Source organism: Lathamus discolor, chromosome 4 (assembly GCF_037157495.1).
Source record: "Lathamus discolor isolate bLatDis1 chromosome 4, bLatDis1.hap1, whole genome shotgun sequence".
Lineage (NCBI taxonomy): Eukaryota > Metazoa > Chordata > Aves > Psittaciformes > Psittacidae > Lathamus > Lathamus discolor.
In genome coordinates this window covers 9,395,652-9,420,418 of record NC_088887.1, presented here as the reverse complement: position 1 = coordinate 9,420,418, position 24,767 = coordinate 9,395,652, and the positions used below count along the sequence as shown (strand labels likewise).

At 47.6% G+C, this 24,767-nt stretch overlaps 1 protein-coding gene across 2 annotated transcripts in view; it reads left to right on the top strand.

Moving 5' to 3' along the window:
- The first annotated feature begins 601 nt into the window (after positions 1–601).
- The window catches only part of VANGL1 (VANGL planar cell polarity protein 1), a 43,642-nt gene continuing 19,476 nt past the window's right edge, over positions 602–24,767 (top strand). The window contains exons 1-4 of one of the 2 annotated variants that reach the window (XM_065676326.1): positions 602–700; positions 9,301–9,590; positions 10,947–11,073; positions 13,739–14,346. In XM_065676326.1, the coding sequence (XP_065532398.1) occupies positions 9,508–9,590; positions 10,947–11,073; positions 13,739–14,346 (818 nt within the window). In that variant the 5' untranslated portion in view covers positions 602–700; positions 9,301–9,507. Of the gene's footprint in view, positions 701–8,516; positions 8,538–9,300; positions 9,591–10,946; positions 11,074–13,738; positions 14,347–24,767 lie in introns of those variants that run through there. The other variant, XM_065676327.1, reaches the window with a different exon arrangement.

Genomic DNA, 24,767 nt, shown 5'->3' with positions numbered 1-24,767 from the left:
ACAAGTGTGATGGGGAACGGCTGAGGGACCTGGGGGGGTTTAGTCTGGAGAAGAGAAGGCTCAGGGGCGACCTTATTGCTCCCTACAGCTGCCTGACAGGAGGATGGAGTGAGGTGGGGTCAGTCTCTTCTCCCAAGGAACAAGTGATGGGACAAGGGGGAACGGTCTCAAGCTGCACCAGGGGAGGTTTAGATGGAGATGAGAAGCAATTCCTTGCCCAGAGGCTGCTCAGGCATTGGAACAGGCTGCCCAGGGCAGTGCTGGAGCCACCGTCCCTCGGAAGTGTTCACACACCGTGTAGATGAGGCCCTCAGTGCCAGGGGTTAGAGGTGGCCTTGGCAGTGCTGGGGACGGTTGGACCGGAGGAGCTCACAGGTCCAACCGAACCGAGATGACCCCATGCTTCCCTGCCGGGGCCCGGGGCCGGGCGGGCAGCGGCGGCGCCAGACGCAGCACCGCGGGGCTGGGGGTCCCCGCGGGAGGGCGGCCGCTGCTCGAGCAGCCAAGCCTCGCCCGGGGGCGGTGGCTGCGGCGGGGGAGGACCGGACCGGGGCGGGGCGGGGCGGTGCCGGGCACAGGAAGCGGAAAGCGGCGGCAGGAGCAGTAGCGACGGCGGCTGCCGCCGGGGGAAGGTGGCGGGGAGCAGCGCGGCATCGGCGGGGCGGTGTCGGGAGCAGCATGGGGCGGCCGCGGGAGGGAGGTGAGTCCGTCCGCGTGTGTGTGCGGTACCGTTGCCTGCCACCGTGCCCTCCCGCCGCCGCCGCCGCCGCTGCTCTGCACCGGGGTGCCCGGTTCGGCGGTGGAGCAGCAGGTTCGGCTCCCAAGGCCGGCGGAGACCTGCGAGTCCCCGAGGGCTCCGGTGGTGCCGGCTGCGGGGGGAGCCGGCTGGGCGGAGGGGGAAGGCGGCCACCGCCGGGCCCCCCTGCTGCCGGCCAGGGCTCCGCGGGGTGGCTGCTGGGGCGGCGGGTCCCGGCTCCGGTGGGAGACCTCGGCTCGCTTCAGTGCCGGAGGTGTAGTCCCTCAGGAAGGGCAGCGCGTGCTCTGCCAAGCCTCGGCTTTGGAGGAACCGCTGTGCTCTTAATGTGCCAGAGTGGATGTAATTCAGGCTGGTGTGAAGGCTCTGCTGATGCCTCGTGTGCCCAGGCCATACAAACCAAGCTGCTTTATGGCTGGGCTCACCCCCCTGGTCAGCAAAAGGGTAGAGAAGCGACCAGGCGGAGGGAAGACATTCTTCTCTGTTTAGAAGCTGGTTGGGTCGCTGAAGTGATGCCCAAGTCCCGGGCTTACAGGACAGCATGGTTATTTCCATTCAGTGAGTTAGGCTTTGGGAAGCTTACATGGATAAATCTGACCGAGAGGAGAGTCTCTGCGCCTTGGCAGTGCTGGCCTGGGTTGTGTACCTGAACACTTCTGAGTGCTCCCAACAGAGGGCAAAGCTATTGCTTTAGCTGTTCTGTTCCATTAGCGGCGTGCTTTGGACAGCCGCTGTGAAACGTTGTTTGCTGATTTAGAAGACTGTCAGGGTTGTAAAATAACTCATGCCAAGCGCTAAACTCCTTCACAGACTCGCAGGGTCTGTGGAAGCGTAAGTGATTTGATCGCAGGGTTTTTGGTCTGGGGAGGCAGACTTAGCGATTCTGTGACTGTTTGAAGTAGTGGGGTTTTTTGACCCAGGGTTTGTCTTTAACAAACTGCCCACAAGATCTTTGCAGCTTATAAAGAGCACAGAACTCAAGCTGCACTGTCTGGAAGAGCACATTAGGATGTCGTGGGGTGTATTTCATGATATCATTGTCTGTGAGCCCATCACTGGGCATCCTGACTTTGAGGTGAAGAGCTACGGAGGAGAGAGTTTCAGCAGTGCTTTGCTGTCTGAACAGCTTCGTTTTGACCATGCTTGGTTCTTTTCCCCTGCTGGGGTTTGGCTACATGTGGCACCAATGTTGGCTCTGTTATCATTTCACTTGTTCAGAAATAAATGTTTAATATCAGTCTTACAAAAAGCCTCCCTTAAGAATGAGCTGAAACTCTGGAACGATCCCAGCCTGTGTCAGAACCACCCAGGGAAGTGTCTACCTGCCTGTAGTCACTGGCTAGCAGTTCCCTGTGGCTGCTGCTGGCCTTTTGGTTGTGGTTCGTAGTGGCAGTGTTCTTGGGGGCCCTTATGTTATGGATTTGTGCATGTAGGGAGGATTTGCTGTCATTGGGAGGCTGGGGTGCTGTACTGGGAAGAGCTACCCAGATAACAGCAGTTGTCCTCGCAAAACTGCCTTTATCTCAGAATTACCTATTTGAGACAAATTAAAACCAGTGGTTACTTTCTCAGGGGTCAGCACCCTTGCCCTGGCCCCTTGCAAGATCAGCCTAGCATTGGCTTTGTATGGGGTTCCACAGGGGGATGGAGATAGGGAGACTCCCCCTGTATTGTACTGGGGGTTTGGACAGGATCTGTAAACTTTCTTCCTTTTATATTCAAATGGAAAATGCAGGAGGAAGTGGAGTGTCTTAAAGGAGGGGCTGCACTTCCAGTAGAGAAACCTTTTGCAGTTTATAGCCTTTAATGCTATCTCAATGCTACAGCTAAAAGTAAACTTTGACAATAAGGTGCAGGTACTACCTGCTTGGATAGGCAGAGTCTGAAGAGACTTGCAAGAGTCTTTCCCCTGTTTGTTTCAGAAAGGCTGTAGGGCTTTGAATGTCAGTATGGAAAACTGTTCCTGTGCACAGTCCCAGATGATCTAGTGTCATGAGGGTGAAGCCCCTTCTGTCATGTTGCATGGCTCTGGGGTTAAGAAGGTCTAGCAACATGGGAGAGAGAATCACAGAATCAGCCAGATTGGAAAACACCTGTAAGACCATCCAGTCCAACTGTTTCCCAGTACTGCCAAGGCCACCGGTAACCCATGGCACTGAGGACCTCCTCTACACGGTGTGTGAACACTTCCAGGGACGGTGACTCCAGCACTGCCCTGGGCAGCCTGTTCCAATGGCCAAGTACCCTTTGGGGAAGGAATTGATCCTGATTTCCAGTCTAAACCTCCCCTGGTGCAGCTTGAGATGGGCAATGGAGGAAGCACAAGCTTTCATCAGTCAGACAGGATGGCAGCTGAGGTATAATTTACATGATAGGCTTGAGTGCTGGTTGTGCCTCAGAAACTTGGGTGGTGCAGATGTGGTTCTTGGAGTGGGCAAAGGCCATCCTCCAGAGAGGTGCTTCACCTATGGGTCCCACACAGACAACTTCCCAACTTCTAGCTGTGTGACGGGGAGAGAAGGGGCTGGGGCTTGCTGCTTAGAAACACAGTTTGCTTGGGTGGTGGTTTTGGCTGGACATTTATTTCTTTTGTCAACTGAAACAGCCCTGCTGTTGTCAGATCTGTGTTGTTGCATGTTCTGATTAAACAGATTGCTTCAAGAAACCAAGTGACTTTTCCTTTTGAAATATCCACATCATGGACTAATGGTTTTCAGCCTAGAGGCTGGGAATTCCTGAGGATCTACAAAACTAAGAAGCCTCTGAGAAGCAAAAGGGAAGAGAACCTCGTGCTAGAGTGCTTGAATTTACAGACTACTAAGCATTCTTTTAGGATGAGGGGTTTGCAAATCAATATCCACTGCTGTAGAGTGAAAGACCTGGCTGATAGAGATAGATTGAAGGCCAAAGTTAGCCTCTTTAGTGACATGCAAATAGAAAGCCTTAGGAAAAACCTTGTTTCCTAGAGCTCGTTGGCTGTTAAAACTGAAAGCCTTGGCTCTATGAGTAGAGGGTGAACTTAGGTGCTTACAGATCGAATTGCTGGACTGGAGCCTGCTCAGGAAATTCAAAAGCAAGAGGTTCCTGTGGCGTTGCTCATAGGTTTTACTATACCCGCAGTTGAACATGGCAAGTTGTGTAATTCCTTGTTTTTCTGAAGTGAATAATAGGAATACAGTGCAGGCGAGTTAATGCCAGAGTTGGAAGGTTTCCTCACTGCTTAGCCGTTCTTTAGTTAGTTTTACTCTTGGACCCTAACGCTGTTTAGTAATATGAGATTCAACAAGGCAAAGTGCCGGTTCCTGTTCTTGGGCCCCAACAACCTCATGCCATGCTCTAGGCTTGGGTAAGAGTGACTGGAAAGCTGCTCATGGAATAGGAGCTGCGGGTGCTGGTTAATAGAGCTAAACATGGGCAGCTTGCTCCCAGGAATCCAAGAAGCCACCAGCATCCTGGCCTGTATCAGCAATAGCATAACCAGCAGAGCCAGGGCAGTGATTGTCCCCCTGTGCTGGGCACTGGTGAGGCTGCACCTCGAGCCCTGTGTTTAGTTCTGCGCCTGTCACTACGAGAGAGGCACTGAGGTGCTGGAGCAGGTCCAGAGAAGGGCAACAGATCTGGTGAAGGGTTTAGAGAGCATGTGTGATGGGGAACAGCTGAGGGACCTGGGGGGTTTAGTCTGGAGAAGAGAAGGCTTAGAGGGGGACCTTATTGCTCTCTACAGTTACCTGACAGGAGGATGGAGTGAGGTGGGATTGGTCTCTGCTCCCAAGAAACAAGTGATGGGACAAGAGGAAATGGCCTGAAGCTGCCCCAGGAGAGATTTAGATGGAGATGAGGATCAATTCCTTCCCCAAGGGGTACTCAGGCTTTGGAACAGGCTGCCCAGAGCAGTGCTGGAGTCACCGTCCCTGGAAGTGTTCACAAACTGGATAGATGAGGCCCTCAGTGCCAGGGGTTAGTGGTGGCCTTGGCAGTGCTGGGGAACGGTTGGACTTTATGGTCTTAAATACCATTTCTGACCAAGTTGATCCTATGATTCTACCCCATAGCTTAGCCTTTGGGGTTCTGCATGTTTTATTTGTAAAGCTCTTCTTTTCGCTAAAGAAAGAAATGAGGCTGATGGCATATGGAGCCAAGGACATCCTCGCAGAAACTTGCGGCTGCTTGTGCTCCAGATGGCGCTTCCAATATAACTTCATGAGCCAACTGGTAAATGGACTTTAAATGATAGCAAGTTTTAAACAGAGTAAGATTGAAACTGTAGAGATTTCAAAGCCGAGCTGCTTTGCAGTTATTTACCTCAACTTCACAGGAGAAAAGCCATTAGGAAAGCATGGGATGTAAAAGAGTGCTCGTTTGTGTTTGCTGTCTTTCATTTAAAGATGTAACTTGGTCTTTTAAATTTCACTTGGGCTGGGAGCCAAAGTGTGCTCCCTTGAAGACGATCACAAAGCGAACTTCATTGGAAACTGGATTGGGCTCCCAGCATGGAAAACAGTGATTCAAAAGAAGTCTTTTTGGAGATTTATGAGCATATGAAAAGGGGGAGTTACAATGAGCTGCAGAGCTGTGTAGAAACTAATTGCAGTGATCTGTGTGTTATTGAGGGGCATTTCCCCACTGCTTTGCACGATGCAGCCATTCCTTCATCTAGAGTAAGGTCCTAAAAGTTTCCTTTGGGGCATCCTTACCATTGTTTTCCATCTAGCATCCTGCCATCACTGTTGAGTAAGGGAAAGGCAGAGTGAGAGTGCCAGCCAACTGGGAGCAGTGTGCTGGGGGTGCAGTTACACAGTGGTGGTGGTTGGAGTGGAGGAGGCATTCCCACCTCCCTCTGGCTGTTTGCTTGCACTGCTCTTCACCCTGGGGTTGGGTTTGCTGTCTGGGGCTGTGCTGTGAACTAGGTCACAGAAAAGCTGCAAGACAAAAGCGTGGCGAGGGGGAGCCAAGGGATGTTTTGTTGTGTTCTGTTTTCCAGCAGTGCTGTTTGCTTGCTGAGAATTGTGTTGACACAACCGAGGGTGGTGAACCGTGCTATGGAGGTGGAAGCTACTTACTCCAGTGCTGCAATATGGTGCAACTGTACCCTCGGGCTCAAGGAGCTTCCTTTCACTCAGGGCCAGAAGCTCTGCAAACAGACCATGCCTTCAAGTGGTGTCCTGAGAGATGTAATGATCTTTTGTGCAGCCATTTCAACTAGCTAAATTGGGCTCTCTGTTCAGTTGTTTGTGGAGGGATGAGGCCCCAAATGATGGGGCTGTTTCTTTACCCAGTTGCCCTTGCCTTAGAGGAAAGAGTAAGAATTACTTAGAGGGCAGAGTAAGAATTATCACTAGTAGCGATGTAGTACTGGAGATATTTAAAGACTGTGCTTAGTTTGTGTATCCTTTATAACACCACCGTATCCTTACGGCTTGTCTTTGCTAGCTTTGCTCAGGCTCCAGTGGTGGGCACTGTTGGGGTGGTGGCCAATCCAGCATTGACTTCTGTCTATGCCATTAAAAGAACTCCAAGTCAGAGGTGTAGTCTAGCATGTTAGTTGTCTTTTGGTCTCCTCCCTACCTTTTCCCCAGCAGTTCCAGAAGCTTTTCTAGGGTAAGGCTAGTCTCCTTCCTGCTGTAAAATAGACCTGGAGGTAGGTAGCTTGGAGGTAGGTGGCTTGGCTATGAGGAGTGTGTGTTTGGACTGTGCTCCTCCCTCCTTGGTTTCTTCATCTCATTCTACGCATATTGAGAGTGGTGTCTAGCCCATGCTATCCTTTGCTGGCCAATTCTAGGAACCTTTGTTAACAATCAGCCTCAGTTAGGCACCAGACAAAGCCAGTGAGTGGTCTTTTGCTGTTTCCACTTGAAGCTGGGCAGAGCTATTTTATTGCCAGCAGCCCTGGAGCTGCCTTGGCAGGAATATCTGTGTTATCTTGCAGCTGGGGCGAGGCAGTGGTGCAACAACACAGGATACTCAATGTTTTTGGGGCTGCCTTGTTGACTTTTCACAGAGCTGTGTCAAAACCGTTGCTCTTTTTTACATGGAAAACGAAAGTTGGCATGATCCAGCCTGTCTTGACTTTCCAGTGCTGGAGTTTGCTTTCTCTGCCTGATGCCCAGCACTGCCTGCCTTCATCCACCATCAAATGGGCACTGCTTGTCCATGGTTCCTGTCTAGGCAGCATTTCCACAGGAGCTTCTACCCACTGGAATGTTCTCTGACCCTGTGCTGGTGAGAGGGGTCAGAAGAGGAGTTCTGTACCCAGTCCCTGTGTCTCAGCTCTGATTCTTCTATCTGAGAGCTGGGGAGAAATTCTTTTATGTGGTTACAGGAGAAGGCTGAGAGTTGGTACTTTCCTAGAAGCCCAGGAAAAATACATAACCTTTCCTGATGTATGTATGCTGGCAGCAATCCTTGCTTTTCCTGTTCCTGTAATGTGGTGGTACGTACTTGTGAAGACAGTGGTTTGTTCTCAAAGGGACTCCAGTAGCATCACAGTCACTGATTTAAGCCTATAATACTTGTTACCACCTTTTGTTCAACAGGGTGTTCCTGGTTTGTAAATGCCTAATGACTGCAAGGTTCTGTGTGGCCATCTCCTCTGGTGGTATCAGTGGTTTTTGAATGGGGGGTGGTGGGGTGGCCTTACCCCCATTTATTGGAGAAGGACAGACACGGGAAGGGTTTTCCTGTGGTTGCATAGCAGGACAGAGGTAAAAGCCAGCTTTAGTGAGTCCCAGCCTATTGCTGGAGCCATAAGCTCCAGGCTGTGTGCAAGTCTGGAGAGTTAACAAGTGTTAACATCATGTGTCCCAGGCTGGGGGGGTTTATTCCTGTTACAGGAATGATGCCATTTTCCGAGCTGTGCTGTACCTTGGCTTTATGTCTTGCTCTGTTTAAATCCACCCTCATTCTCCCCCTCCCTAAAACCAGGACTTATGTTCCTGTCCTTATTTGTCCTATATTCTCTGCTGCCTTAAAGGAGCTTTCTTGAGGCAAGATACGTATTTAGAGCTTGGGAATTCCTGTATGTGGAAGGTCCCTCCTGCCTTCTCCTTTCCAAAAGCCCTGGCAAGCCCAAGTGTTGTGTAAATACCTGCAGCTCCCAATGCAGCATGAACACTTCTTGGTTGCAGGTTGCACTGCCAGCCAAGGAACCCTGTGGGGAAAAGGCTTCATTCCTTGGCACAGCTTGCTCAGTTACCAGCTTTTCTGGAGGTGTTAGTGAAGGAATCTATGGCTGGAAAGAATAGTCAGCCAAGTATAAAGCCTGATTTCTGTTGTTGTCCCTCTGTGCTTGGGGAGGGAGAGGGCTGAAAGCAGTGTTTGACTGTTCTGTTGCTAACAGCTTTTAAAACTGCTGTGTGCAGAAGACAATGCAGGGATCTAGTCTGATTTTTCGAGCAGTCTTTTGCCTGCTCTGAGTGTATGGCGTGGCTGTAGTCCTGTGCTGCCTGGGCAGGAGGCATGTGAGAGTGCTCCTGCATGCCAAACACTGGGCTGTGCCAAGGTACCTCAGCCCATAGCTGCTGCCCCTCCCTTGTCACCATTTGCATGTGTTTCCCTAAAGCAGTGGCTAACTCCCTTCCTTTCCATTTCTCTTCTCACCTAACGTAGGATGTGGGTTTGGGAAGTGGATTGATGTCTCCCTTTCTTCCCCACAGGGTTCAGAGATTTTTGACATGTCACTGTTAGGAATTGTTCTGGTGTTGCCCTGCTTCTGTTCCAAAAAACATGACCCTTTTCTGCCCTTTATGAATGGGACGTTAGCTTCTGCTCCAAATGGAACTACAAAGTAAGAAGTGTTGGCCCATATAAGCTAGATGTGATCTCTAATCAACTCTCCCCAGTGTTCTTAGTATGTGTATATATAGATACAATTCCTAATAAAATTCAATTCTTCAGGGCCCAAATTAGCTTCTGGAGGCGAAGGTTGCAAAGAAAGGGAGGTGCTTATAGTACCATCGATTGTATGCTTACAAAAAATGGGCACACCTTGCAGTTGTGAAAACAAAGCAGGTTCAGGCACGGTGGTCTGATCCTCTCCTGCATTTTTCCTAGGAAAGTCACCTTCACCCCCCGTGCCTTCCTGCTGTATATAGGCTGTAATGCTGCTGTTCTGAATCTGGGGGTATTTGGGTTGTGTGTTACACAGGTGAAGAGATGGGAGTGTGCAAGTCAAGCCCTGTGCATTTCCTGGGGGTAATTTCTGTATGTAGGCTGCTAGGACTTCTCCAAGTCACCTTTTTCAGGTGATTATGCTGTTTTTAATGGGTTTTTAGATGAATAGGCTAGACTTTGCAAAGCAGTCATCAGTTTATTTAAAGCTCTACAAATGCATGTATTTAACCTGGCTGGAAAGAGAGATAGCAGGGGGGTTGAAACTGGATGATCTTAAGGTCCTTTCCAACCCTAACTAATCTATGATCAGCCAGGATAAGCTTGTGAACTGGGCACAGTGTGATGAGTGGTGACATGTGGCAGGGTGAGGGAATTGATGCAGCAGGAATGATGTCTTGCTTTGGTTAGAGTGCACTTTCATGTTTCCCTTTCCTTAGGTCGATCATGAGGAGCCGAGAACCCTCCTCCCGTGCCTTCTGATTGGCTTCCTTGTAAGTGAAGCTCACTCACTCTGAGGACCAGACCTCACTGATGACTGGGAAGCCAAGAGTACCCAGGAAAGCACTTTTACCACGGACTCCACCTCAGGAGCACCAGGAACTCATCTTCTAGAGGAAAAATCTGTGCCCCTTTGTGTAGACCCCATGTCTGCTGCAATGGATACAGAATCAACATATTCAGGATACTCCCACTACTCAGGTCACTCCAAAAAAGCCCACAGACAAGGGTAAGGAAAGGTTTATTTGTAATTACTGCTTTAAGCTAGGACATGTCCCATGGAAAAATTGTAAGCCAGGATGAAATCAGTGAGGCCACAGCTCTGGAGGAGATACATATGGAGAGTTCTCATAAGGAATCCAGTGTGGAGATTGGAAGCAATAATGCTGCTGATTTAATGATCATCAATTGGTTGGATGCACGTTGGGGTCATGAACGGCCAGAAAGGTTGGGATAGCACCAGCAGAAGGAAAATTTAATTTAAGTCCACTCCTGAAGCATGAGGGATGAGGAGTCTCAGGAGAGAAGACATGTCCGACTACTAAATTGTAACTGCCAGTTGTCTTCTCTCCTGATGCCATTTCTTTCTTGTGTAATAATAAGGTTTCCCATCTCTTTCCACAGTCTTCCTGGCTACTCTGTGCGGGTGTGTTGGGGTGTTTTAATAGAATTTGAGTGGTACTTGAGTCCACAACAAGTGCTTTATCAGCACTGATTGGATTAGAAGTCAGGCTCTTGTGAACTTGAATAACAAGACCTCTCTGTGGTAGTTCAGCAGCCTCAAAAGCATTTTGCTCTGAAACTTCTGATTACTTGGAAACATTATTCCTTCTTTTTTCTTGCATCATCATTAGTTTTATGTGCAAAATGTACGCCACTTTGCAACTTAGAACTGAGCTGGTCCAAAGGGGAACTTCGCATTTCAGAGGCAATTATCTTGTGTGGTTGGAAAAAGACTTCTTCCATGAAATGAAGTCTCTGCTTGCAGTCCAGTTATTAAGTAAAACATCTCTTGTTTGCCTTTATCCCTTCTTTAACACTTCTACCCCCATGGATTGCCCTTTGAAGCTTAGCATGCCATGTGTAGAGATACAGCATAAAAATCATAGAGGAAAATGTTGGTGAGAAGGTTATGTCAAGATGAGGTAAATCCCACCAATCTCAGAGGAGAAGCCATGAGGTCTACAGGTGTACTCTGGTACCCTTGAATGTTCTTGCTTTGTACAAGGTTAACTGGAGGTTATTAACCAGTGGAAATAAACCTCACTGATTGTCCTCCAATGTTAAGTTCCTGGTTGGCAAGACTATGTTGCAGGGACTAAAGCTGTCGTGATTAGTTCCTTGTATTAATTGTATACACCCCTCTGAGATGACACTTTATTGCTGATGGAGAGCTGTGTAGAGCAGTTAATCCCAAATGGAGTTGCTTGGAGAATGCAAGCTTCCCTTTCAAGCACAGCAATAGTGGAAGCTGTTTTAAGAGAAGATGAAGTGATGGGGATGTATCCTGCCACCTCTGCTTCCCTCTCCAGTCACAGAGAGGGTGTGTGGTAACTTTGTTCTCCTCTTGCTGTGTTTGGAAAAGGAGCCGGGACAGGCACAAATCGCCACGAAGCAAAGATGGGAGTCGCTCTGAGAAGTCCGTCACCATCCAGACACCTCCTGCAGAACCACTGCTTGGAAACGACGCCTCTCGGGCAGAGGAGGGCCAGGTAAGGAGGGAGTAAACTCAAATGTAGAGTGTGGCTTTCTGGAACAGAGCATGTGACTTACTGGCACATGAGTAGAAGTGTTGCTTGCATGCTGTTAGTAAATCAGTACTTGTGGGTGCCCTTGATTCATGCGTAAAGCCATGGTCTCAATCTTTCCTGTGAGCATTATTTTTGACAGCACTAGAGCTGATACAGCTATTCCTGTGGCACCAATTTGCCTCTGTCTCCAGAGTATCATCTGCCAAGCTCTATAGAAATGCCTCTTTCCATCATCTCACTGTATTATTCAGGTCAACCCTTTTACCTGTATGTGGGGGTTTTTAAGCAGGATTTGCTGTAGGTAATCATGTAAAGCATGTTACGACCAGGATCCCAGTAGGGAAAGAAGGCAAGAAATGTAAGACTAACACAAAATAGCTGTGAAGGAGGGCGAAGTCAATCTAAAATAGTACATTAACACTGTGTTAAATAAAGAATGGAATAATGCTCGGTTTGGATTGCACCTGGGATGGATTTGGTATTCTTTCTGCTGTAGCAATTGATGTGAAGGTGCATATTCATTTTCAAAAGATCACATACAATGCAAGATGTTTCAGTGCCTCCTGGGCTGGATTTGGGTTGTATAGTACTTGGCTGTGGAGCTCCACTTCTGCCCTTTCAAATACACCCAAAGTAACTGATGCCCAGTTTCCAAACTGTGTATCGTAGTACTTGTAACAGTATTCGTGTAGCTCAGGTGGGCTCGCTTCATTTATCTGTAATCGAATGGTTGTTTTCATGAGTCCCAGCTATTACTTCAAATAGATCTAAAGGCACTGGTGAATTCTTAAGCCCTTGTTTTCATGCAGACCTCCTCAATGTGAATTAAAGCCAAAGCAAAATAAGTTGATGCATGAGCAAGACTTTTCTACTGAGGAGCAGGGTGCCCTGGCTTGAGTCCAACAACTTTGTCCCCCTGCAGATTTAGACTCGTATTTCCATATAACTGCATATTTGTTTTGCTTTTGGCACTTCAAGTAGGAAGAGCTGAGGGTAAACTGAAATAAGGTTGCCTGCTGTCTTCTGAGCTGTAGCCTTAAGCTGCTCTGGTATTTCTGTCCCTTCTCTCTTCTGCACAGTTTCTCAGCTCATCAAATGGAGGAAACTATGCAGAGCTATTTCATGCGTAAACGTAAAACAGTTGAAATGCTTAGGTTGCTTTACTGGAGACACTGGCAAAGAGGGAAATGTGATAGGAATATGCTGCCTTTCAGGACATACTACAATGCAGATATCTCTTCTGCGGCCTCTGTTTTGGTGAAAAGGGACTCAAAAAAACCCCTCATTAATTCAAGTTGCTGACTGCTTGTGGTTGGTCTGTCTGAAAACCCTACTGCTCTAGGCATGGGAGGTATTGCACTTGGAGTGCATTAGAAGTTAAATCCCTGGAGTTGTTCAAAGTAGTTGTGCTGCCTCTGTCAACTCCTTTCCCAAAGATACTTGAAGACTCTTTCCTCTAATGCTTTTAAAGAAGTGAATGAAAGTTTAAAATGATGCCTCTTTCTTTATAACAAGTTCCATCAGCATGTGTAGCTGCAGAAGTCTGAGGAAGGTGTAAATCCTATTAATGATGCAGGCTGCAGGAAGATGGACACAGAAGGGTAGGAGAGAGCAAAACATCTGCTTCTGGATGAGTGTTTGCAGCTGCAAAAGTGCCAAGCAACAAAGTGCATGTATTGCTGCTGTTTGGTGTTTGTGGGAACCATCAGGAGACTTCATGTTCATGAGTCACTCCAGCAGCAGCTCTGAGTCAAATCCATACATGTCAGTGTAACTCTTTGGCCATGCCAGCACCAGGAAGAAGCAATTGGAGGCATTGTAGGATGGGAGAACTGGCTCTAGTATTAGCTGGGGAAGAAATGAGACTTTTGGAAAACATAATGTAATTTGAAGCTTGACTATATGGTGATTGCATTTCAGGTAAGCTGCTTTGTGGCTGAGTGGCTTCTGACAGTGTAATGGACACTAATATCATTGGTAGTCTAGGATCTTCTAAATTTAAAGCCCCATACCTGAAAATATCCTCTGTGACCACTATTTGTTGGTTTAATTCAACTTCTGTTAGAATGGCAGCTATTGAGGGCAGCACAACCTTAGAGGATAGTGAAAGAAAACAAAGTGGAGGAACTTGCTTCTGTTATGGATGAGAAAATAATGTGTGAACATGTTTTTGATTGTGCAACAACAACTAAAATGATGATTTCCCTTCCAGGTGCTTCTGTGGTGTACTTGCACCATGGAATTTGTGGGCTGGAATAGTGCTAGTCCTTGCCCTGCACATGGGAACTGATGATTACTCCAGTTTCCAAGAGTTACGTGATATTACTTGTTAAATGTGCTGGAAGAGGAACCTCTGGGGTACAGTGAGTGGCATAGCAAGCTGAGCTACCTGCTCTACACTTACAGGTTTTTAAACACCTAATGTGTATAGTCACTGGTTTGGACAAGTTGCTGTTGTTTCCAAAGCTTTGTTAATTTCAGAGTTGATTATTCAGTATATTGAAGGTGTTGCTTTTGCTGTGTTTTTCTGGGACTCGAGTCTGTTTCCAGGCAAGAAAAATGGAAGACCTGGAAGGAATAACCTGATTGTTTCAGTACGATTTTTCTTTATCTCTTTGTCCCTCAGGATGACAACTGGGGTGAGACCACGACAGCAATCACAGGCACCTCTGAGCACAGTATTTCCCAGGAGGACATTGCCCGGATCAGTAAGGATCTGGAGGACAGCGTTGGGTTGGACTGCAAACGTTACCTGGGTTTAACAGTGGCAGCTGTTCTCGGACTCCTTGTCTTCCTTACCCCCATCGCCTTCATTCTGTTACCCCAGATCCTGTGGCGGGATGATCTGGAGCCCTGTGGTACTGTCTGTGAGGGACTGTTCATCTCTGTGGCATTTAAACTCCTCATTCTTCTGATTGGGACCTGGGCTCTGTTTTTCCGCCAGCCTAAGGCAGATATCCCCAGGGTGTTTGTGTTTCGGGCCCTTCTGTTGGTCCTTATCTTCCTTTTTGTGTTTTCCTACTGGCTCTTTTACGGCGTTCGCATCTTGGACTCGAAGGACACCAATTACCAGGGCATAGTGCAGTATGCCGTGTCACTGGTGGATGCTCTGCTCTTCATTCACTACCTGGCCATTGTGCTGCTGGAGCTACGGCAGCTGCAGCCCATGTTCGCTGTCAAGGTGGTTCGGTCAACAGATGGAGAGTCACGATACTACAGCTTGGGGCACTTGAGGTAGGTACAAGCCCTTGAAGTCCAGTAGTGTGTATAAGTGTGGCTGTGCTGTAGCGTGAAGCATCAAGTGCTTTTGAACACGTGATATTGCTCTTTTCTGAATCTTCCCCCAGAGCAGTCCTTCAGCCTCTCCAAAGTTACCAAACTGAACTTCTCTTCCCCTCTGTGAGTATGGGAGGGGATATTCTTGCTTCAGGAGTCCTGTGCATGTCTGTAAAAGAGCTGTCGACATAACTTTAGGCTGGTCAATGGGCTAAGCCTGATGAGATCTTTAAGATCCTTCCCTGGGCTTCTTGACCTGTCTCCTTATTGGAAGTGAGAGGCCTCCTTGTGTAGCTCTTCGACTCTACAGGCCGGGTACTGCTTTGAAAGCAGCCCTTCGGGCCATGCAGAACATCACTCCTCTAGCAGCCTGACAGCAGGCCAGCCCATGTGGCAGGGGCTGAAGGAAGAAGTGGTCCTGTATGAGAAAGCATTCAGCAACCTCACATGCTGGTGAAAACATCCATTTGTCCTCACTGCCCTGTGCATCCAAGAGCTTTATAGAATGGTTTGGGTTGGAAGGGGCCTCAAAGCTCATCCAGTTCCAACCCCCTGCCATGGGCAGGGACACTTTCCGCTAGACCTGACTAGAATAAACACTGTTGTTTGGATGTTGTGTGTGCCTTTTGCACACAGTTGCCTTTTGCAGCCGGTTGAAATGCTTGCATTCAGGTGTTCATGCTCGGAAGCCTGTTGCTGTGACAGGCTGCCTTCAAGGGCTTAGCCACACTGTGGCATTTGAAAGCTGCTTCCAGTGACTGGGGACTCTATTTTTCCTAAGCTCTTCAGTTTTGTGTTGGCTTGAGGTAAATAGCATTTAGCCCTGCTGAAGCAGTTGCCTTGATACAGCCAAACTCTCCCAACACTTGAGGCATTTGGGAATAATACTTTTAATGAGTACTGGGGCATACGTAGGTGCTTTTATTTTTTTTTTTTTTGGCAGCTCTCTGTTTCTGGTTTGGTTTTGTAGTGTTATGTTCTTTTTGCCGTAGGTATGGATTGGTTTGCTGGGTCAGATGTATCTGGGAATCTTTGTGCAATGTCTGTAGGTATGATGCATGCTTGCTTCCACCTTCCTGCTGGGGTTAATGCTTCCATCAGCAAAGCTACAAGAAAGAGCAGATGTCTCAATCTGCTTAGTTCCTGTGTCTAGAAATCTCTTGGTTCCTGTGCCACTGAGCGCTGAAGATGATTCCCCAGACTGTATGTGCACTTAAACATCTGTTCTGTTTATCCTGTCCAGACCCCTATGGCATGTGTATCTGTTGCAGATGGAGAGATTAGTGTCGGCTGGTTTAATTGGATGTAGGAATGGTCTCCTGCAGTCACTAGCTTAGCAATGGAATTGCTTTGAAGCAGATTTAGTGATTGAAGCTTAAGGCTGGGAGTTGATTCCTGAATGTTGTTTCTGGCTTAATGGAAGAACTCAAAGCTTTTTGAGTGAACTAGGTGTGGACTCCGCTGTATTTTCCTTCTCTGTAAAATATGAAGAAGAGTCCCTCTTCTGTAATGAGAGTGTTACCATTGACTTAATGAAAGGTCACCTTCAGGGTTTAAAATAATGAACTGATCTCTATTGGGTTTCTTGTGAAACCTTTGATTTATTAAACTTTAAGTTAAAAATTCCTCTGTGATAAATGACAGTTCCAGCATAACCTTTAAAACTACAGACATGAAAAGATAACTATCAGAGTTCCTCTGTGCAACAGCTTTGTGCCTTGAGGTGTGCCAGGGCAGTTCTTGTAAGTGGATGCTGCGCAGGAAGTTCAGTACATGTATGCATATATGTAGGTATATACACACACATATATGTGTATATGTATGTATCTATATATACACAACACTGCAGGTTTGGTTTGAGAGAGTTTGCTGGTTGTTTGGTAGATTGTGGTTTGTGTTTAGAGGAATGAAGATGCTATGCATTTGCATGCCTGGCTTGCCATTGAAGGCAAAGAATTAGCTCGAGAACCAGGGCCTAAATATTTAATAGCATATGTATTAGAAAAAGTGTTTTCTCCGCTTCTCTTTGCAGCAAGGTCTGGAAATGACTTGGGTGATGTGAGGGCAGTGAAAAGTTGTAATATCCAGGGTGAAATCAGACATGTGGAAAGTAATAACCTCTCATTTGTTGGCAAGCTGGCTGGAATTTCATTTGGCATATTGAATCCACACCATGGAGCAGACAGATGCTTCAGTGTCTTGTGCTGCAGGAGGGTCACATCAAGTGGGTGTAGTAATGGTAAACTAGTGTTGCTTTTTCCTTTAGTTTCTCACAGATGAGGATAAAGTATATTGATGAGTGTTTTGAAGCCTGTGCATCTTTCCATCTTTACTAATGTAAAGATAGAACTGTAGGTCTGATCAGTAGCCAGGTGCCTGCCCACAAAGGGACAGTTCATTCTCTCTCTGTCTTGCTATAAACAATGGAGTTACTTGGGGAATTAGGGAACTTTGGAACATCTTTGCAGTATAATATTGCCAAGTTTCCATAAAGGTATTGACCTCTGCTTGTCAGTGACATGTCAGTGCAGGTCACAAGGGGCTGCATTTTGCCTCTGGTTGGCTCTCTGGCTGAGGCATGGGGCTGGAATGGGAGGTCTGCTGATGAGAGGCATGCAAGGACAGTTTGGATTAGTTAGGAAGACTGGAGAAGCAGCCTTGTGGGTGTCCTGGAGAGGCAGAGATAGTTATGATGGACTATATGTATACTACTTATTGCCGCCTCTGGCTTCTCCATTTACCACCATGCATGCTTGCCTCACCCCTATACTTTTAAAGGGGTCTTAGATGGGTTTGTGGGTTGACACCTGGCAGGAGGAAGTGTGCTCTAACAGGTATAGTAAACTGACTACCTCCTGAAATCACAACCTCAGTCCAGCCTTTTGTCCTCTTTATGCTCTCAGATATCTCAAAGTTTTCCTCCCTGGCTGTTTATGGAGTTCATCTTCCTCAACAGTCCAGTGTGCTCCAGAGAAGCTGGTGGTGAGAAGGCTCTTGTAGCATCTTATCAGTGTTGCTGCTTGGAGTAGCTCTGCATTTTCCACAGGAAAATTGCTGATATTGGCCTTTTTAATCCAAGGTAGAAGCTTTCAAATTCTAGGTCTTTTCTGATGAGGTAGAGGGGGCTATGCAAGCATAAGCACAACAGGCTTTCTATTGGAGAAAGGAAGAAAACAATAGCTCTGCCACTCTTCTGGAAACCCGTGTTTTTGCCAGGCAGGGTGCAGACAGGATTTTCCACCCACCCTGGCTCCAGACCCAGTGAAGAAGCTGAAAATGCTGAGTTAGGGATTCCACTCCACCCCTGAGGGCCCTAGGTCCAGGAGGGTAAGCATACTTGGAAGTAGCTCCCCAAATTCATATTGTAATCAACTTTTTAATAGGCTGCCTCGGTCCCACCCCCAGCACTTTGGCTGTAACTCTTCATCTGGGAGACTTGAACTGCCAAAACAAGTGTTCCCCTTGGCATCTATTCAGGAGCTGGAAGGCGAAGGTAAAAATTATGTTGGAGTCCCAGTGAATGTGGTGCCAAGTCCCAGCTCACTGCTGCTCCTGGTAGGAAGGTTTGCCATGCAGAGGGAATGCTGTATGGTGGTACATGAGTGAAGAGCAGGGAATAGAGGAGATGTCAGAAAGGTCAAGCCTGGGAAAAAGCACAAGGTTGGGTGGGAGCTCCCGTGAGGCTTTTGAAAGCACCAGCAGAGGGAAACAAAGGTGGGAGAGTGACAGTAGGTGACTTCTCAATTGAAGCGCTGATAGTTTTGTGAGCTGAAGCTTGGTTTTGCAGCTGAGGCTTTGGTTTGTCCCTATGGATAGGGACCCTGGTGGCATCTGTTATCTACAGTTCAGTACCTTCAGGATGGCTCAGAAACTACATAGGAAGGATCTTGATGGAGAAAACCCTCTTTTCCTGTAGTACTCCCTTCCTCCCCAGTGAATATTTTCCTTACCCTAGAGCGTTGCTAGTCTAGGCAACTCAAGATGAATGGCTTCAAACACATGCAGTGATTACTGATCTTGCACATGGACTGAATGTTGGGCTCCAGTATAGGCTTGGTTTTCTGATGTTAGAAATGACTGAGTGGGTCTTTCTTCCTTTAGCTCATCTTTGCAGTAGGGATATGAGGAGCAGAATCATAGTAGTTCGTCATGTGTTGTGCTCTATGAAGTACTAAGAGCTTCAGTCTGCTTTTCTGTCCTTCCTGGCATGGGCTTGCCTTTATGAACCAGATGGCTGTGGAGCAAGTGGGGAGGCCTCCATATGCCTTTGGAAACAGGGTACAGCTTCTGCAGATGGGGATGAGCTGGTTGATGCTCTCTGAAAGGGAATGGCGTGGTGGAAGCTGATGCCACTTTTGGCCCAGCTGTTTTGGATTGGTAGTCTTTTATTTACTGAATCTGTGGCTTATAAAATATAATATATATAAATCTGCTGCTTATAAAACTAGGCTGTCAGTATTTACTGATCTAGTCTTATGAGCTCTCTTGTCTGTGTCCTTGTGTTTCCCTAGTGAGGGAGTGTGTGGAGGACTAAAGAGCAGGAATAAGCTGCTCCATACTACAGCCTGCATTTGCAGGTCCTGCGCATCTGACCTTGCAACAACAAGGTATTGCTCAAATCTGTTTTCCCTTTTCAAGGGTGAAATGTTTATAATGAACAACACCCTCTCAGCATTTGAACTGCACAGAGCAGTCTTGCTTGGAGTTGTGTCAACACTTCTCTTCAGGTTATGCTGGCCTAAAATCTCGCTACCCCTCAAGAGGAAAGCTCCCATTACATATGAACACCTTTGGTTCGATTTCTAGCATAGCTTAACCATGAGTTTAGGAAGCTGGATCTCTTGAGGCAAGAGCTGCTGTAATCTCGTGGTTTGTGGAACTTCATCATGTGTGTCCAGCTGGTTGTTCATAGTGTGACTGACCCTATACACTCATGGGCTATTTCTCTGTCCAGTCAGGCTGCAGAGCAAGCGTTGGTGCACACTGGTGCAGTGCTGAACCTGCCCAGGTACCTCCTGCTGGAGGCACCCTGGGCTTGTGTGCTCTTCCTCTACCCTGTGTGCAGTTTGCTTGGTCTGTGTTAGCAGGGATTAGAAGGGTTATGCTGATCCTCCTTTCTCCCTGGGGGTTTCTTCAACCCTCACCATCTTCCATAGTGACAAACACTGTGATGAAGGAGATTGAGCTGATGAGTTTTTACCTTGTTTTGTAGCAAAACATCTTATTAACCCTCCTGGTGCCTTGATTACAGGAGCTTCTAGAATAACATGTTCCACAGACTCCCGACTTTGCAGTCTGTGTGAAATCAGCCTTGTTCCTGAATGCATTTTCTCAGTGCAAGGCACCCTGATGAGCATTTGTGTGAGTGTCCCCCATCCCTGCCCATCACAAAACCTGATGAGCACCAGTATTGAATAGTCTCTTCTCCCAAGAAGTTCTGGGATAGGCAGCTAAATGGGTGCTAATTGCATCTGCATGTGTAAAGCTCCTGAAGAAACTGGGTGCTCTGCTCCAGAGCAGCTTCTTTAGCCTGAGAGGTGTCAGACCTGTGACCTCCAACCGATGTCTTTCCAGCAGCACTTTGCCTAACTGAGTGTTTACAACTACCTTTTTGCAACTCGTCATTTCCCTGTTGCTCCTTCATGCTCCCATTCCTGAGCGTGCAGAACTCTGTCCACAGCTGTGTGCCAAAGGCAGTTGAGTACTGGCACCCTGCAAATGCCCTATGCCATGGAGTTGGAAAGGAAGGTCTGGCCTGGGGCTGAACTGATAATGACTTGATGGGGAAAGACTTCCAACCACATTCCTACTCAAAGGCTATTCCTTTCCCCCTCCTGTCTGTATCTGCTGCCTCTCCTCCAGGAGGATGGTGCCACAGAGAGCTGTTCACCTGATTGCTCTTGCCTCTGAAAAACACACGTGTGCTGTTCCCTGCTGAGTAGAGGGCATTCTCCTTTGATACTCCAGATGAGTTATGGCAATGGTGTCTTGTTCTGGCTTATGAGGGTCTGTTTGGTGGTGCATGGGGTGGTGTTGCCAGCAAAGTTCAGCTTAGGACTTCCTAACCTCAGAAGAGTTTCTCTATGGCTTCACACACACATCCTTTTTGATAAAGGTGACAGAAGTCGGGGAACTGAAGTGCTTGTGGTCATCTTTCTTACCCCTCTCCACTTCCTTGTTTGATCTTCATCTTTGATCACCCAATGCCCTTTGTGCACACACCACCTCTCCAATCCTTTCCGCTGTGGAGCTGCGTGTCCTGGAGTACAGCCCAGATGCTGGTTGTATTGTACTCCTGCAGATGCACCAGGCAGCAATGGTGAGTGGCACAGAGTGATTGTTATACCCTGGAGCAGTCTCACATTTTTGGCATACTTAATACTTAGAAGTTTACGAGCCTCTATGTAAGTGAAGGGCCTGCTGTCAATTATTAATCCTTCTTGCTAATATGGTATTACTTGCTCCCTGATGGGGAGCTCTGGTAGGCTCCCTCCTTCCAAAAGGGATGGTGTGGAGGAAATGCCATTGGTTTCATCTGCAGGGATTTCCCTTCTTGTTGGTTTGTCTTTCAAAATTACTGCTGCCCAGAAGTACAAGAGCAGCATGTGCTCCAGCATACCCTGTACTTAAGGGGTTTTCATGTAATTCCTTTCCCCCTGGTGTCAGTGCCCTCCAAAGCGCCTGTGTGTGTACCACCCACAGACACAGATGGTCTTTCTAAAGCTGCTGAACAAATTCTGTGGCTATGAAGATACTTTCTCCCCCCCCAGCATTTGAAGATAAAAGTAAATATCCACCCCCTCAACCTTTGACATCTGTTTCTTGTGGTGAATGATGAAATACAAGTATTCTGCAAAGGAGTGAAGTGAGCTCTGTGCCCCTTGGGGGAGAGCAGGAGGTTCACTTCATGGTAGAAGTGCAAGAAATCGTGGATTTACAGTTCTTGTACAGCACTACTGAGTCATGGCCAAGAAAACCGGAAGCTAATTCCTGACCCTACCCTGAAGGAGTAAGAAAGAGTTAATAGGGAGATGGGTGGTCATAAAAGAGGGGGTTTTGGTTAGGTGTTCCCCCCCAAAACTGAGGACATTCTTGTCCCTTATAACTTGACTTGCCTTGAGTGAACCTCTGTGCTTAAATTCCCCTTATGCAGTTTAGGTCAAGTGGAGACCTCAGCTGACAGTTTGAGGATAGCCATTTCCCATCTGACAGCAGAACAGGCTCTTGGCACAGCAGAAAGGACCTTAGCTGAGGTTTGTGGGCTGCTAACTGCAGCCTGTGCTCCCAAAGTCCTGGTGGAGGGTCAGCTGCATCCTTGTTGGGGCTGGAATTTTGATGTTCAGCTTGGAACCATGGACCATGCCACTGTGTTGTTAGTAGGGTTGCTGGGTGAGATGGCTCTTGTGCAAATCTTGCTGGAGTGGTGGATGCTTTGTGGTGGAGGGATGCTGGACTGTTGAAAGGGATGCTCCTCTGTGTGCAGAGGTCTGCTTGTGTGGAGCATTGATTCTGCCTCTTCAGACCTAACCATGTAGGCTCACAGGGAAATAATGCTCTGAGATGTTGTGAGAGAGATCCTAGGAGAGGCTAAAGCTGCTGTTGGAGCAAGAGCTGGCTACTGATGTTTCATGGCAGCAGCAGCTAAATGGAAAGTCCTACTCCAGCACTTAAGTTCTGCTGCCAGGAGAAGCTTTTAATTTTGTTTCTGTTGTTCCCTTGGAATTGAAGTTGCATTCCTTTAGCGTTCACCTAAAAAACCCCCACAACACCCAACAAAAAACCACCACCCCACCCTTAGTTACTTCGTAACTATTCATGTAACTTGAAGAATTCCTTGTCTAAAGACTCTGGCTTTATTTGGTGCATGGTCAGGTTATAAATTATCTTGTGAAAATGCAGACTTCTTACAGACTTCTTGCCATACCTGCCAGTTCCTGCATTTTGATTTCTTTTTCCTTTTGATGCTCACACTAATCAGAGGCATATCATACATGTGTGCTGGGAGAGGAAATGCACTGCTGTCATGGACTGCAACTCGCAGGGCCTGTAAGTGGTAATCCAGCTGTATATTGCTGGCTGCTGCAAGGTTTCTAGGTGCTGGAGAAAGGGGTACAAGCTTGATTTGGAGACAGAAGGGTGCCCTGCAGCTTAGGGCTTGAGGGAGTCTGGTATTTCATCCCCTACATGTCTGTACTAAGGGCCTGTTTCACTCTTGCATGCAGGGTAAGCTCTTTCTTGCTCCTGCCTCCTGTGTTCAGAAGGTAAAGCACACCCTGGTGTTGTCCTGTCCCCTCTGACTTGCTTGAGACTCCTTAAATTCTAAATATAACCTCAACTTTTGAAACCTTCCTCATAAATACTCAGTACACCCTCAATGACGTAAATGTATGATCATAGTTTATGTCACTTCTTAAACTAATGCTGCTGAAAAATATCCATCCTGTCAATGGTCTGATCCTTCCTTATCCTCCCTTACCCCTCTCAGAGAACTCGTGCCTGGTTGCACAGGGATCTGAATGGCTGAACTGACAATTTATGTCTCCTTATTATTTGTGTAGCTTTATAGTTTGTGTGTGTATCTTCCTTTCTGGATTATTTAGCCCAGCTCAATTTCTGCAGTCATTTTAACTGTCCTTCCTTTGCTTAAGGGTTACAGAGGCTTCTAGTGGCAGAAGAAAGGTGAGATGGGGCAGAGTGAAAGAGGCAGAACAGCATCCTCTCATGGCAGTGATGGTTTCACTGAAAGCAGTCCTGCTGATGTCTGCATGAGGAGATAGATTGTTCATTGCAGTGCAGGAGCACTCCTTGATGGTGCATGTTTGTCTGCTAAAGTGTGCTCCTCTGCTGGGCTCGAGGATAGCAGAGACTCAAGTCCTTGCTTCTACTGTCCCCGGCCCAAGTGTGAGGGACATCTCATGGCCCAGGCCATGTCCCTTAAAGTGCAGAGCTGGACACGGCATTATCGTTGTGAATGGCAGCTTATTGCTGGGGGCTTGGTGTAGAGTCTTATCTCCAGCTGTGAGAGTTCTGTGTCCCCAATGTAAGAATGACATGGAGCTGTTGGAGTAAGTCCAGAGGAGGTCACAAGGACGATCAGGGGCTGGAGCACCTCCCATATGAAGCCAGACTGAGAACACTGGGGCTGTTCAGCCTGAAGAGAAGGCTGCGTGGAGACCTCAGAGCAGCTTCCAGTATCTAAAGTGGGGGGCTACAAGGACGCTGGTGAGAGACTCTTCATTAGGGACTGTAGTGATAGGACAAGGGGTGATGGGTTCAAACTGAAACAGGGGAAGTTCAGCTTAGATATGAGGAAGAAGCTCTTCACTGTGAGAGTGATGAGACACTGGAACAGGCTGCCCAAGGAAGTTGTGAATGCTTCATCCCTGGCAGTGTTCATGCAGGTCTCCTTCCACAGGGCTCTTTGGCCTCAATAGTCTGCTCAGCTGTGGAGATGTTTAACTGTAAGATCTCCTGCAGTAGCATCCCTGACTCTCAAATTGGTCCCAGGTCTGTGCTGAGTTGGTGCAGACAAATGGAGCCTACTTGGGCTGTTGGTAACTGGATGCAGCACTTGTGCCCCAGGAAGCTGTCTTGCCCCTGCTCTGTCTGCACCCATGTGCTTCTGGTGTGCCTGTATCTACCATGCTGTCCAGGTTTGTGGGAACATCTCAACATCAGCATCTTACCATCATCTTTTCACTTAAGCTGCGGCCTTTGTGCTTTTTTCTCTTACTGCCTTTCTTCCCAACCTGCCAATTTGCTCAATAAATAAAGGAAGCCTTTCACAGCTTTGGTTTTGCTTCAGTGTGAGCAGATGGTAGTTGTTTAGTTGTTTTTTTATTTTCTCCTAAATAAACAAGTTAGTATATTCACTAGGCCCAATTTCTGAGCTCTAGGTTGTGGATCCAGTAGCTGCTGCTTTCCAGATCCAATTCAACTGCTCCTGGCTCCTGGGTGCTGGGTTGGGCTTGTGGTGTTGGATGTCTGGCCAGACGTTGGTTTGGTTCACTGTGGGTGTCTGGAACATGGCAGATACGTGGCTCCTTTGCTCTCATCTTTCTTCTCTGCATTGCAGCAGACCCTGGGGCAGGGAGGTGCTGGTAGCAAGGACTCACTTTCTGCTTGATGAGAAGGTTTGAATGTGTGATATATGATCAAAGGGAAGTTGATGTCTTTAGTTTGAGAGCTGTTGGGACATCTGCATATGGTTATTGGTGTCTGAGGAACTGGTTGAAATCCAGCCCAGGCTGTTAGTGCCTGAAAGCTGCTGTTGTCCACTGGCTAATCTGTGAGCTGTACTGTTTGGATTTAGTGGTTCTTCTGGGTATCTGCATGGTAAGTGCTTGAAAACAGCTCCCACACACAGAGTGTTCCTCTTG